This window comes from Melospiza georgiana, chromosome 3 (assembly GCF_028018845.1).
Source record: "Melospiza georgiana isolate bMelGeo1 chromosome 3, bMelGeo1.pri, whole genome shotgun sequence".
In the NCBI taxonomy this organism is placed as follows: domain Eukaryota; kingdom Metazoa; phylum Chordata; class Aves; order Passeriformes; family Passerellidae; genus Melospiza; species Melospiza georgiana.
In genome coordinates this window covers 4,464,399-4,479,199 of record NC_080432.1, presented here as the reverse complement: position 1 = coordinate 4,479,199, position 14,801 = coordinate 4,464,399, and the positions used below count along the sequence as shown (strand labels likewise).

The following is a 14,801-nucleotide window of genomic DNA, read 5'->3' as shown; positions in this document are numbered from 1 at the left end:
GGTAAGATCTGTGGGATGGAAACTGGCTTTGTCTCCTGTTTGTATGTGAGCAGATCTAAGCCTTTGCTGGAGTACTGGTTACTGTTGGGTAATTATCATTAGTCTGCTGAGGGAGAGCTGGTTTGCAGAAGGACAGATCCTCTCTGGATAAAGACTGCAAGAGCTCCCCTGAAGTCAAAGGCACTGGAACAATGTACAACAGCAGGGGAGCTTTGCTAAATACATTAAAGACACAAAGAGGCATCAGGCTTCACTCTAAACAAGCCACTCTGTCTCCCTGGAGCAGTAACATCATGTTAGGATAACATTTCTTCTAGGTTAATTAGCCTTGATGAGGGAAGAATTAGCCTTCATAAGCCATGGGAAACAGGAATAAATAGTCTGTGTGAAGTAGGGCAGACCTGCCCTAGGTGTGTGGTCTGACTGTGTGGGGTAACCTTGAACGCGTTCACAGTCTTGCTGTGCTCACTGCAGTTTCACATTTGAGGCTGAAGTAGAGCTGAGACCACAAATCCGAGCTCTCAAATCATCCCCTCCATGCTGGAAGTGTTTGGAAACCCTTCCAGGCTGTGAATTTCCCTGTACTAGGGGAAAGGGCTGAGCAGCAACAGGATTGTCCTGTGTATCCCAATGCCCTTCTGCTTTGGCAAGATTCCTGGCCTTGGTGTCCCTCTTGTATCCAGAGCATTTTGCCCTGACAGTGACCCAGGGATGAGATGCTCTCAAACATCTCATGCTTGTGAATCCTATGAATATAGTCTGTGGTCCTTCCCTGGTCTGATAAAAGCATCACCATGTGGATAGCAGGAATTTTCTGGTTGTGAAGGTGATGAGAGACTTCATATACCATGTTCCTAATTCCCCTGTACATTAAAAGGAATAATGTAAGTGGAATATTATCTTATTCTTACCTCTATCCACGTTTAAGGGCTCATGGGGTTTCAGAGGCATGAGAATAAACCAGCTGGCCAGAAAAAATTCCTCTCTGCAAGTTGTGTCTCCCCATTGCTGTGTAGCCCATGAACATCCTGCCTCCCAGCTGAGGATTTGTCCCATTCATGGAACACAATTCAACTAAAATGATGCAAATATTCCCCATTTTTCCCTGGCTCTAGTGAGAAATCACAAAGCCATGGGTTGTAATAATTGGTGGGTCACTTTTACGTCCTGTCCCCCAAAGGCTGTGCCACTCAGGGCCATATAGAAATCTCACTACCCTTTCTCACCACCCCATATCCGTTTTCTCAGCCTCTTTCACTGTTGAGATGAGGTATCATGGGCATGCACTGCCTCTAACCCCAATGAACTTCGGGCTTGTAGACTGTTATCCAGCACTTGTTAGGAACAAAATTCCTTTTCCCCTCATCCTATCAGTTAAAAGCACCAGGAAATAGCTCAGAGAGGTCTGTCAATAATAGCAAGGCCACATCCTCCTGCAGTCAGGGTTGGTAAGAGGGACAGATGGGTCAATGTGTGTGTTACTACTGCCCTCTCCTGCCTGCAAGGAGAACAGGGATTCCCAATCCAGCCCAGGTGTTCCAGGAAACACGGGTCCCCAACATCACAAAATCAGCATGGCATTTCCCAGCCATGCTTCTCCATGTCTGATGCAAAGAGCTCTAGACAATCATCAGGACTTTCCACTGCTCACCAGCCATACTGAAGCTTTAGGTTGGCAATTTCAGCAATTCCACAGCTTCCCTGACTCATGGGCTTTTGAGTGATGACAGAAAAAGCAGGGCATTATTATTATGCTGCTACCAAAACCAACACAGAAATTCCAGGGTGGTAAGATCACTCAAGCTTTGTCTGTGGAAAGAGCTGGAGTGCTGCTGCCTCTGTGTGTTGCTGCTGCCCACTGTGGGACAGAGCCAGAAGCCCACAAAAGTTCTCACATGTGGGGTCCTGAGGAAAAATAAGGGGAAAGAACAATTTCCACAATGCCCAGAATATAGGTGATGAGAAAAACAAATGGAAAGGGTAAAATGGTTTCCACAGTTTTTCATATGTATGTGTATTTCCATTATGGATTTAGACATCCAAATTCATTGGCTCAGTTAAACTGCCCAAACCAAGGCAACCAGTGCCATTTGCGTTGAACTGGGTTATCCAGTTTGGCCATGAGCTGCTGCTCCAGGAGCACACAGATCTGTTTTTGTTACTGTGTTGTATTTGCCAGTGGCTATGGATGTCCTGGGTATTACAAATCTACACGTGGGTAATGAAACAGAGCCCTAAATGTCCACAATGATGAAGGCTCCAGGGTCCAGTAGGAGCTCCCAGGCCTCCTTGACATCAAGGGCATAAAGACCTTGTAGTCAAGCAATCCACCTAGCCTGAGTGGAAGCAGTTCAGCTGCCATGCACAGAACTGTGGCCCATGGGCCAGTGAAAGCTAAAAAATGATATTTTAGATGCCAACAGCCAACACATGGAGGCCACTGAGCTTAATTGACTCTTTTCATTACCCTGCTCAGCCCTACCTGGTCTGAGGCCACGCTGATAGAATTACAGAGAACAAAAACAGGACTGCTGTCCATCATGGAACAAATCACACTCATTTTGTTAAACTGCTTCACCTTCCAAAGCTACCTCATGGAAATGGTCTCTCCCATTTGCAAACTCAGGACCTTGCCTGGGACAGTACAAATTGATGCAACAGGATGGTGACATGGTCTGTTCTAACAGTTTTATGGACTAGACAATGAAGAATGAGAGCTCTACTTAATAATTGTCATGGGAAGAAGAGATGATTGGGCTGTGCAGGCACTGTTCACTGCTGAACACAAGTGTCAGCAATGGCAGGATGGGAGTGAAACAGGCTGAAAAAGAGTTGAAAGGGTCAGAAAAGCATAAGCAATGAGAGAAAACATCTCCTACTATTCTCTTTCTTTCCACTCACCTCCTTTGACTAATCAGATGATTGTCTGGGCAAGTGGATGGTTTTCTGGACAGTCCAAAATTCTCCGAAAAAAGACTGAATTGTCACAATTCGGGCCAAATGGTATTATATTGGCCTGTCAACCCTAGAAATGTAAAAAAGGTCTCAAGATACATATTCAAATAATCTAGAAATATTAAAAAATTAGTGGGACCGGGTTTTATAGGGTCTTTAAACATGGGTCAATTTGCCTTGCAGAGGCGTGGGAGAGCCTGAGAGGTTTTACAGCAGGGGACAGAACCTGACCAATTTGTAGCTTGGACAGTTCCAACACTGCTGAAGGCTGTGTCAACTATTTCAGTTACTGGAGAGGCACAGCATCCTACAGGAAACATCCCAGTGTTTCACAGCACAAGGTCTTCCATATGATCAGAGGGACAGATACACCCACATTTACACAGACCAAACCAGAATACAGTGAATAATAATTTTATTGTGGAGTTGATTACAGCCAGCACAGATTACTCAGCATCTGGCTCATGACACTTCTCTGATATCTGGTCCTTGGATACCTGGAAACTCTGCCACACAGAATAAATCAGATTCATGGACTCACATTTGTCCCACTCTTGTACTCAACACCAGACATTTGCTTTGGCCACTGGTAGGGATCATGGGCTCTTGTTTTGACCCAGTACAGAATTTTTTCTCTTTTTCTGGTCATATAGTGGACCACATATCACAAATCATTGGATGTCTCCTATTCAGGAGTGACCAGGACTTTTTTTATTAATCTGTGCTCCTCCAGGACAGCACAGCCATCTTCCTTTGCTTATTCAAAATCACAGTCCAACTGAGCAAAAAACTGCCAACCCATCTCCCTGTCACTACCCCAGGTGATATTTTACTGGTACTGGAGGCTCTGAGACTTTGCCTAGAAATCCCCTTGAAAAAAAAAGTAGGTTACTGCCTTTTCCAGGTTTTCATGTATAATAAAAAAGTATTTTTCTTTTCTTTCAATCTGCCAACATTCAGTAAAGACTTTTGACACGTGAAGATAGAAGGGAACTTAATTGCACACTTGGTTTTGACACTTTCCTTTGTTAAAATAAAAGAACTTTTAAGATGAACTTTTTCAACAGGTAGAAAGTAGAGGTTGGAGGAAGGAGAGAAGAGCAGTGCTGACAGGGCCGACTGGGGATAGTGGATTGTTTAGAAGCCAAAATGACTGACTGTTTTCAGTTGTTGAAAGGAACTGTTTTTTCTCTAAGGACCTGATTCATTAAAACTGTATGCTGCATTTACATACATTTCTGCTGAATACCTCTCTTTGCCTGAAAGGCTGGGGTGATGCTGTCTTTTCAAGCAGTCAGTGTCTAGGTCCATGCAGATGACAAGCATTTAGAGAAATCAGGCTTGGATGGGGTCCAGCAGCACAGCAGGAAATTGGTTTCTGCATCTCCTCTTAGTCAGGAGAGTGCTATCCAAGATCTCTGTTCCCAGCTTGTATCACTGTCATAAAGGGAAGGGTTAAACCAGCTTAGCACAGTTTTCTTGCTTATAACTCAGCAATTAAGGACTTTGTAAAGACCAACAAGCTGAGTTTACCCATTTTTTCCATTATACCCATGTCCCAAAAGACAAGAGTTACAAGGTGATAATGAAGAACCCAAATTTTATCTAGGAGCAGGTGTGCAATGAGTCTCCTAAAAGGGATCATGGACCAACAGACATGCTCTGTAGTATTAGAAACTGTCCCTAGGCACAGTGGTTGCATCTGTGCTGCCAAAATAAACCACACACACACTCTGAGTCATCAGATTGCACTCTGCACTTCACTGGGTGCCACTGTTACCAGGCTACATGTAGTCACTGTGACCAGTACCAGGTTAACCCAACAAAGATCACGTCCCCAAGTGGATTCCTGATTATCTGGATGTGATCATACCCTCCTGATCCCCCATTAGTGCTTTTATTTCCAGTACAGGCAATGGAAAACTCCATGCTAATTTGGACAGATCCCTTTTCCTTTTTTTAATCATAAGCCAAGTGAAAGTAAGTGATGTCTGTTCATTCATGGTCCAGATAATGATCTTCTGAGGACATGAGCTAAATGGAACTGATTTGGATTCTTTTTAAAAAGTTTGTTGGTAGAACATACCTAGGCTGATTTACAAACAGCAAGGCAACAACAAAAGAACAAGAGGCTTTATTGTTGGGTGTTTCCTATTGCTAGGTCCTATATAGGGAAATTCCAGGGAATAAATTAAACCCTCAGGTGCTGAGACATCCTGAGAAGCCTCAGGGAAGACTGAGTGGGAGAGGGAAAACAGTGAGACCATCCATCCTTTACACAGAAAATGGGCTGCTATGCTGGTGGGAGACCAGAGCAGACAGACCCTGAATTCCCACTACAAGCGGTCTTTTCTTCACAGCCCCTTTGTCCTAAGGGTTGGGAGTCAGAAAGACAAGTCCAAAATATCCAAGACTTCAACTTGCAGAAAAAGCAGTGCCCACAATGCACACAAGCCCATGTACAAGTATTGGTGTATTTACACAAACTAAATAATAGAGTAATTGAAACATTTCAGGCATATTCTAATGCTAATTCACCATTTCCTTTAACCGTAAGGCTTGCTGCCAACGTAGGTGAGCTAAGCTAGACTTGACACTGCCAAACTGGGTCCTATTCAGGGGGAAAATCACATTTTAAAATGTTAGCATTAATATGGTTCCACAGGGAAAATATTCCTGTTCAAGAGATTCTGTATGTTGCTGGTTCTGAGAATTTGGGGCAGGTAAACCAGAGATGGATTTGTCTTTAATTTCTGTAACAAAAATTCTGCCAAGAAATTCTGTTGTGATTGAGATCATTCAGGACAAGATGGGAGTGTTTTGGGAATCAGCTTTATGGGGAAGATTACACCTGGTTTATTGAAGGATTTCCATTTTCCTTTTAGACAAATATGTAAAGAATTCCAAGACCTTCTAAGTCAAGACAGATCACCCCTCGGATCCTCCAGACCAACTCCAATATTAGACCTCGACATCCAGAGACATTTAACACATTTCAGGTATGATTTTGAAAGAGGAAACTGAAAATCCATACTTTTGATTTAGACTGCATATGATGTCTTAATGGTATTTGTAACCTTACCTAAAAGACATGCAAATAATTAATTAACATCCATAATCCCTGCTGGCTGTGCCTATTAAAAATGCAGATTTGCCCAGCAATGTAGTTCAAGTTTGCTGCATTCAACCTGCTGCTTCTAGGACCACAGTCTGAGTTTAGATAAGATATTTTCTGCATCTACTGGTCAAACCTCCCCATTTGGCCAGAAAATTGTCTTGCTTTAATATTAGCTAAATCATATCTTACAAGTAGATGGTCCAGAAGCATAGAAACTCAGGTTCTGAATAAATATAAATTAGTTGAAATAGAAATAATAAGAAGAAGATGTTACATCCTCTCAAATTAAATAAAGAATTCCAGAAGCTCCTCTATGCTACTGAGATCATTTGACAACGTCTTACAAGGATCATTTTATTAACTCTTTGGCTTCCAAAGCAGACTGGCCTTGAAGTACATTACCTACTAAAACAACTTTACTGCACTGATTTCCAAACAACACACTGGAAAAATCGGGGAGAATGAGAGCTGAATCCACTAAAAAACCAGACTGATGATATATTTAGACTCAGCTCTTGAGCAATATTTAAGGTACTGGTTTAAACAGGCTTAGAAGCTGTTTTGAAGACAAAGACCCATGGTACATGCACACCAAGTCCAAACTTCATTAGAATTTTATCCTAATTATGTATAAAAATGTGTAGATATTTTGGGGTCGCTGTGCAATTTTACCTTTTTACTTTAGGCAATGTGTCAGATACATCAGGAGTGATGTGGGATCTTCCAGAGGGTCACTTTGAAATAGTGGGGTCATCTAAGTTATCTATCAAAGAAAGTTGGATATCTATCATCCAAAGTTGAATGAAGCCTCCTGGAGGTGTTCGTGTCTTTGCTCAGGCCACAGAGGGGAATGCATGACTTGCTGAGGCTACTGATTGTTAATTTTTTCCATCCACTAGCAAATAGATGAAAAAACATGTGAAGAACTGTCCCAGAGAGTTGTTTACAGACCATAACATTAAGCAAGTTTCATAGCACTGTAAAGACTTAGAACTGTGCTGTATATTCTTTAGCACAACCAGCTAAACCACTCTTCTTTCACTGGTTGGACAGACAGCTTCCATGTCCCAGTGTCCCAACACCTGTGAGTAACTCACATTCTGGTAGGTGCTGTGATAACCAATGTTTAGTCTCTCAGACTTTGAGTGGAATCCCAAAAATACATCCCGCTTCTTCCATACACCTGTTGAGGTGTGGAGAGGCAAGGTTAATTCCTCATCCACAAAGGCACACATTCCTGACATTCCTGTTCATTCTCACACACATCAGTGTGCATCCCATCTGTGTAAGAACACACCAGGACCACCCCACTCCTATTCTCAAGCAGTGCTGTGCATGTGCACACACAGAGCATTCATCTGTGTGTATATTTTCCATAATACACACACCAAAACACCCAACTACATGCACACATCAAGCGAAACATCTTTATTTATGCAGAATGTTCATAGAGGGATTTTAATCAGCTACCTAAGCTCATGGAAAAAGAGACAATTCCCTATTGCATGCACACAGAGGAAATGTGATAAGAGGTGGCTAATCCCCAAGGATTCCTGTGTTTAAAGTAGAAATAGCAGTCAGGATAAAATGCTGAAGGCTTCAGCTACAAAACTGTCAACTGGTAGAGCTCCCATCCTTCCTTCTCTGATGCCTTCAGCAGTTGGAGGGCAAAGCTCCTGCAGGCAGCTCTGGATCAGGCAGCACTTTCTTTCATGTCTGCTGCAGAGCTTAAGTGTTGGACTGAAGATGGGCACCTGGAGGAGCACAGGCCTTGATCCTACACAGGATCTTCCATGGCCTTAAATCAGAGTCTTCTCTGACTGTGCTCAGGGAATTGTGAGGGCTGCCAGACCCAGAGGTGGAGCTGAGACCATATTCCTTTCCCAGCTATGTAGAGATGCTGGGGTTGGATCAGCTTCTGACCTGGGCTTCTGACTCAGCTCAGGTGCCTGTAGGACCCTCCACTGCAGCCAGCTGTGCATCTTCTGCCACAGTGTCCAGGAATGTCACCTGTGTAGCTTGAGAAATCTGAATTAAACAGGTCTAACATAGATGTGTACCTCAGTGTAGCTAGAATTTCTCTCTAAACTCTATTGGCTGAACAGTCTGGTCTAGACCTCCACCAGAATGGGAGATTAGCCAGCTAGTACACACTAGACACATACACTGTGGACAGTTAAACCTAATCTAGGCAAAAAAAATCATTATTCCCGTCCCCTAAATCCATCAGTCTTCACAGTCAGATCATCTCAACCCCTACTACCATCACTTGTCTTCTTGAGATTAAATATTAGAGAATCATAGAATGTTTTGGGTGGAAGGGACATTAAATCTCACCTTGTTTCAACCCCCTGCCATGGGGGAACTAGAGAGTCCTTAATGTCCCTTCCAACCCAAACTACTCCATGATTCTACGATCTGATGAAATCTTCAGAAATCTTCAGAGATTTTTTTATGACCATAAAAAAAATCAGAAGAATCACACAAAGGTCTATTATTAAAATAAGCTCTAAGATATTGAAAGACTTTTTAAAGATCTATAATATCAGATAACTACAGTGGAATTGGATCCAGCCTCTACTACATTGGGGTGAAAGGAAGTTTTCTTTAGGAATAAATTCCCCTACAGCTGTTCAGTGTAGAGTTGTGTACTCCACTTTCTCGTGATGTTACCTTCTTTGTTAATTAAGACCAGGGTTCACAGCCTGGCACAGGGCAGACAGAAGCAGTTTTTTCCCATTTCCTCTGTTCTAAATCTTTAAGTTCATGCTTGTCTCTGAAATTTTTCCACTGAGTCTTAGTTCATCAAGATCTGCAAATGTGTCCAACCTGAAGTACAGGATAGTCCCCATGAAAGGATCAGAAGTGTTGGGTTTGCTCAAACTCCAAACTCAAATTTAACACAAAGCACAAAATGGGAAATCTTCAAAGGAGCTGCCAGTGAGTCTGAGAACTGCTGGATTTTGCACAACCTTATGCAAAAAATCAGACTCTTGTACACCTTTGGTACACCCCTGTTCGTGCAGCTGCTGTCTGAAATGTTCATCCTGACCTGAATTCAAAACTCAATGCTCCATGAGGAATGATTTTCCAAAATTATTCAGTCATGAACAGTCAACTCAGACCCTTAATATTGTGCACTACCTGAGACAGACTCATTTTATGTTTTTTTTCATTCAACTTTTCTCCCCTTTCTATACATTTTAGAGGATCTTACTGCAGAGAAATTACATTGATAACTTCACTTATCAGTAGGCTGTTGAAGTTACATTGATAACCTCAAATAACTTCAAATTTCTCGGGACTAGCAGATAAAAGTAGTGCCAGAGAAGAGGCATTGGCCATCTGAGCTTCTCTTCATCTGCAGAATTTCTGGGTTTTTTTCTGCCTGGTCTGACTAGCACTAACCCAAACTATTCCTGGGCACAGTGGTACATATATATCACCAATAAAAGTGTGAGTTTAGAAATCCTGGAAGCACCAGCCCTCATTACAGCCCAGTCAGGTGCCTTGCCTCTGTTATAAATTTAGATTTAGGGAAGTCCTTCCTTGCCAGGGCTGGATCCCAAATCTTGCAGGCTGTGTTGGGGTAGCTCAGATTCCCAAGCATTACATAAATCTGCATTCAGGAAGAGGTCATATGTTGTAGGGCTGCCCAACTTGTCCTTCAGCTCTGCTTTGAGCTGCAAAGGTTGGAAGAGACCTTAAAGATCACCTTGTTCCAGACTCTCTGCCATGGGCAGTGGCACTTCCACCAGACCAGGCTGCTCAAAGCCCCACTCAAACTGGTCTTGCACGCCTTGAGCACAAATACTCCTGTGGGTTGTGCCTGGCCTGAAAGTCTCCACATGAGCCAACCCACCCCCAGTTTCTGAGGAAAAATTAAAAATCATGAAACCATGGAGCAAACAAAAAAATCCTGGGAAAATCACAGGAGCTCTTTATTGTCCTCTAAAGTCTGATTTGTGCAAAACATTTTTGGGTTTACTACAAAGGAGAGCAAAGTCATCATATCAGTACTAGAAAAGAACCTGAAATTTTCTATAACTTTAATGAGAGGAACCTGTGTTTCTCACCCATTACTTTCAAAGTGGAGAGACCATAAGGATCATCAGGAGAGCAAAGAGTGAGAAGAGCAAGAACAAAAGAAATAGAAGTGAAAATGAAAGAGAAAAGGAAAGTACTTAAAAAAACTTACTTTGTTGTAAAATACTTGTAATATTTATACTTAAAAAAATACTTATTTACTTTTAAGTATTTACTTATAAGTATTTTCTAATACTTAATTATAAAATACTTATTATATTTATAATACTTCTATATTTATAATACTTATCAATTACTTATAATTCAGAGGGTTTTTCCCCAGAATCCCACAGAATCATGTGAGATTTCTGTGTACCTGTGCATACATCTGAGTATGGAAGAGGAAAAAGCTGGGGAGTTAATTTCTCATGAAACTTAAACCAGATTGAAATCCTACAGATTTGGAAAAAAAAAAAAGTAAAGTAAAGCTAAGTCTTTGGGAAAGGGAAAGGGAAAGGGAAAACTCCCTTTCACCCCAATGTAGTAGAGGCCGGATCTAATTCCACTTTTTTTCAGGACCTTTCAGGTAAAATATATCTTTCTTTAGCATTGTAAGATTGTAATGTTTAGAGATAGCAAAAGGATAAATGTAAGCAAAACATATGTAAAACACTGAGAATAATTCACTTTAGAAAAGCCCAGAAACAGCAAACCAGGGCAATCATGACCTGCAGTAGATGAAGACAAGTCTTTCTGGAGACACAAGAGCTCTGGCATACACACACTCAGAGATTTTATGGCACAGGTAGCTGTGAGGGGAGACAGTGAAGTCTTGGTTAACCCCCAACAATGTAATTCTGCCTCTAAATCAGCAGAGCTGAATGGTGACATTGCAACCAACATGTTCTTCTGCTGGATCTGGAGCAACATTGACAAACAGAACCATCAAACCCCATTATTTTTCTTTTAGGGCTGTACAGGTAGATCTGAGGCATATCAGTGTGGGAAATATCCATAATTCCAAATCACTCATCTCTGTGGTATTTCTGCATGACACACAAGTTTAGTGCATCCAGCCCTCTCCAGAGCAGAGAACCAGACCAGATGAACCAATTATTCTCTGTTGTAGAGATTCCTGCTGTGAAGAAGGGAAGTGATTCTGTCACATTTCAAAGAAGGAATGAAGACAGGCAGAAATTACGACACCTCAAAAGATACTCAAAAATTAATCTAATGAACTGTGTGACTTTATATCTGGACACTGGATCACAATTGTCTGTAATGTTTGGATGCTCCTGTGGTTCCTTGAATGAATTTGGCCAATATCATCTCTTTCTGTCCCAAACCATTCCCAGGCACTGCTCAGCCTTGCCTCAGTTGGAAGCTTAGCTATGGCCATTACTTTTAGGTAAAAATGTTTGATTGATAGAGATGGGGCCAGGCTGTGCCAGATCACTCATGGCCTGAGGAATCTCTGTATTTTCACTTTCCTAATGCAGCTAAAGCTGAACCAACAGTATTCCTCAGCTTAAGAACCTTAGAGTGATTCACTTGTGTGGTGAATGGGGAGACTTGGGGTCGTTTTAGGTGTGAAGAGACATCCTGTTTCACATGCATCTGCCACTCAGATCAGCATTTAGGGAATCCCTCTAATTGGACCAAACATGTAAATCAATAAGACAGCGATTTAAGAAGAAATATGTATATTTTAGATAATATTTCTCTCCTGTTGAGTGTAGATAGCACATACCTTCTTCTCTCTTCCACTTCACTGTCACATCTGAGATTCAGCCAGGAACCTGAAAGTTTAACTGATATGTCTTCATGTCTTTTTCTTCTTAATTTGTCCTTACATCAGAACAGTTTTGTTGCTTGTTTTCATTTTTATTTTTTTTTTAATTTTTAACAGAATTCTTTTCTTGGTTTCCCAGAATCTTGTGTAAACTAGAGTTAGCAGAAAACCCATCAAAAATAACCCACATTCTGTGCTGCAATACCAAAGCCATAACACATAAACCTTTCAAACAGAAGACTTTCTGAGATTATACTCACAAGATCTGTGTCTGTGTCTTGGTTTATGCATACAGACTCCATGACCTCATCAAACGCCCTCCTAGCCTTACTTTCTTTACTTGCAAAATTCGGTATAAATATATCTTCTACATTTGCTTTTGGGACATTTGTGTCTCTAAGAATCTGTGTTGTTTGGAGATTTCAGATATCCTACTAATGCCATCCATCATATAGGGAAAGGAGATTATCCACTGATTACTGCAGGTGTATTTGATCCTTTAACTTCAAGGCAACATTTCATCAAGATGCAAAATCACACCCAGATCTTCTATTGTATATATAAAGACAGCAAAACAGCAAAGGGAAAACTGCTTTCTTGTACGTGACACTCCCTTCACTGCAGAAACCTTATAAAAACAGACACACAAAAAGTAATAGGTAATAGTTTCAGAATACTAAAGTTAGGTAATGAAAGCAATCAGCATCCTCATGGATCATTCTGTGTTCTGTCGAGCCATCCAGCTGATTTGAAACTCCCTTCCTGTGAAACCGTTTGAGACGAGAGTTTTGTCGCTCAGCTGCTCACTGAGCCTGGAGCTGTCAGCCTCCTGCCAGAGCCTGGCATGGCGCTGACGAGGTGACACGGAAAGTGACAGACAAGAAACCAGGATCCCAGACTTTGGGAGCGGCGAGAAAGTAACATCCTTCTTTCCAAAGGGGAAAACGGAGCACTGAAACAGGTTTTGAAGCTCAGCGTGTTCTTTAAACTGTAACAAGAAGCCAAGCCCAAAGACTTTACTTGTGGATTGTCTTCAAAGGTGTGCTCATACCCTTTTGTACATTGTTCTCTCTTTTTTTTTTATTTTACACTTCTTTGCTTATCAGGAGGTAGAGCAGCATCTGTTGTAACTCCAGTGATCTCAGTTCACAGCAGCAGCCTCCTGTTTGGATGCAGGACTGGAAGAAGCTTAGTGCACAATGAAGTTTATGGTGAAACACCTCTGGTGCCCTCTAGAGTTCCCTGATTTCCAGGAGCTCCCTCAATCTTTGGATTTTGTTAAATGAGAGGAGCAACACTGATGTCCAGCACCGAGGTACTAGGGAGCAACCAATAGTTTCATTCTTTTTTCCTTTTATTTTTACTTTTTCTTCCTTTTCTCTTTATTTACCGTAAGTCTTAGAGTGCCTTCTTCTGGTATCATTCCCTCACTTCCTTTTAAAGGAATTCCTTCTTTGATCTTAGTAAGGTCTCAATCACCTTGTCCTGCTCTTCTGATGAACCAAATCCTTTCTAATTTCTAATTTTTAATAGGTTTTTGTCATGGGTTGTATGTTACCATATTCCTTTAAAGTCACAATTTATGGAGTCAAGAACACAGACAAAATCTGTTTTCTTTTTTTTTAATCTGATTCCTTAAACACTAAGTTCCATAATCATGGGGAAAAATATGTGCATTCATTAAAGAAGCAAAAAAATCTTAGGAGTGCTTAGATTTTTAACACAGCACTTAAGATTTCTTAAAGCTTTTAAGGCACTCTCGTGTTTCCCAAAAGAAAAAGGAATGCCCTCCCCTCCTTTCTAAATTAAAAGGCTATGAAATTGATAGCTCTTTGTCATGAGCATGTTTATAAATGTTAATTGTTGGTCTCTCTCATTTGAGGAGGGCAATAGGGCTTCTCAGCTACATTTCCTCACTGGAAAAATTTGTGGATGGTAGTAAATGGAATGAACCTCATCTGTTTCTTTGCCTTCCCATAAAGTAAAGATGAACCATTACATTTTTTAAACTTTGGCCTACAGTTCAGAAACTCTCCAAAGTTTTTGGAAGTTTCAGGTCTGTTACCTGGGCAATTCTTCTTAGTGTTGAAAATGAGCCCCAAAGTCTGAAAAATCCAAGACAGATTATCTTAAATTTGGGACATCAGCCAAAATAGATTATCTTAAATTTGTGGAATCAGCTCTAATGCTCTCCTCCTATTTTCTCCATGGCTTTTACACAAGGTAGAAGGAAGTCCATCTGCTTAGGAGGACATGTCCTTAGTACACTATGAATAGAAGGAAAACGAGAGCCTAGTTTGAAGGCAACTTCTGTACTGCTTGCTGCTCTGATCCTTCTTATCCCTATAATAAACACTGCCCATGTTCTGATTTTTGACTATCAGTCTAACGTTTGTCATGGTTAGACCTTCTGAGCTTCTGAAGTAAAGTTGTCACCATTTAAATTTGTAGGCAACGTTCACAAGACAGACCTTGAAATCAACAGAAGCAACTCAAAGTCAATATTTTCACCTCTATATTCAGATGTTGTGTCAGTGAAGAGATACAAATATTTTACCATTTCCTTTATAGCCATTAAACATCATATCATATCTTACCACCTATCATCAGCTCTGTGCTGTTGAATTTGGATAATCATGGAGTTTTCACAAAGTTCTAAGAAAATCTGACCAATAAGTTCAAGGTTGCTTTGTCTTCATTATTATCATTATTTTAAAGGGCTTATTTATTTTAAATGAGGATGTAAACATTCAGTGCAGATGGCCTCTTCCTCCCCCCACTGAGAGGGAAGCTGTTTCCTTTGCTTCATGTCAGACCTTCACCAGCCTGGGGTAGGGAGGAGTACTTGAGATGGCTGCCAAACGGGACTCCAAGCCTTCAGGCACACTTGGATCTTTCCATTTTTAAGTA

The 14,801-nt window shown here is 41.2% G+C and overlaps 1 protein-coding gene across 4 annotated transcripts in view; it reads left to right on the top strand.

Moving 5' to 3' along the window:
- TFAP2D (transcription factor AP-2 delta) overlaps window positions 1–14,801 on the top strand; it is a 49,138-nt gene that overhangs the window by 28,528 nt on the left and 5,809 nt on the right. For all 4 annotated transcript variants that reach the window (XM_058020785.1, XM_058020786.1, XM_058020788.1 and 1 more), the window contains one exon: window positions 5,841–5,954. In XM_058020785.1, the coding sequence (XP_057876768.1) occupies window positions 5,841–5,954 (114 nt within the window). The remainder of the gene's footprint in view (window positions 1–5,840; window positions 5,955–14,801) is intronic.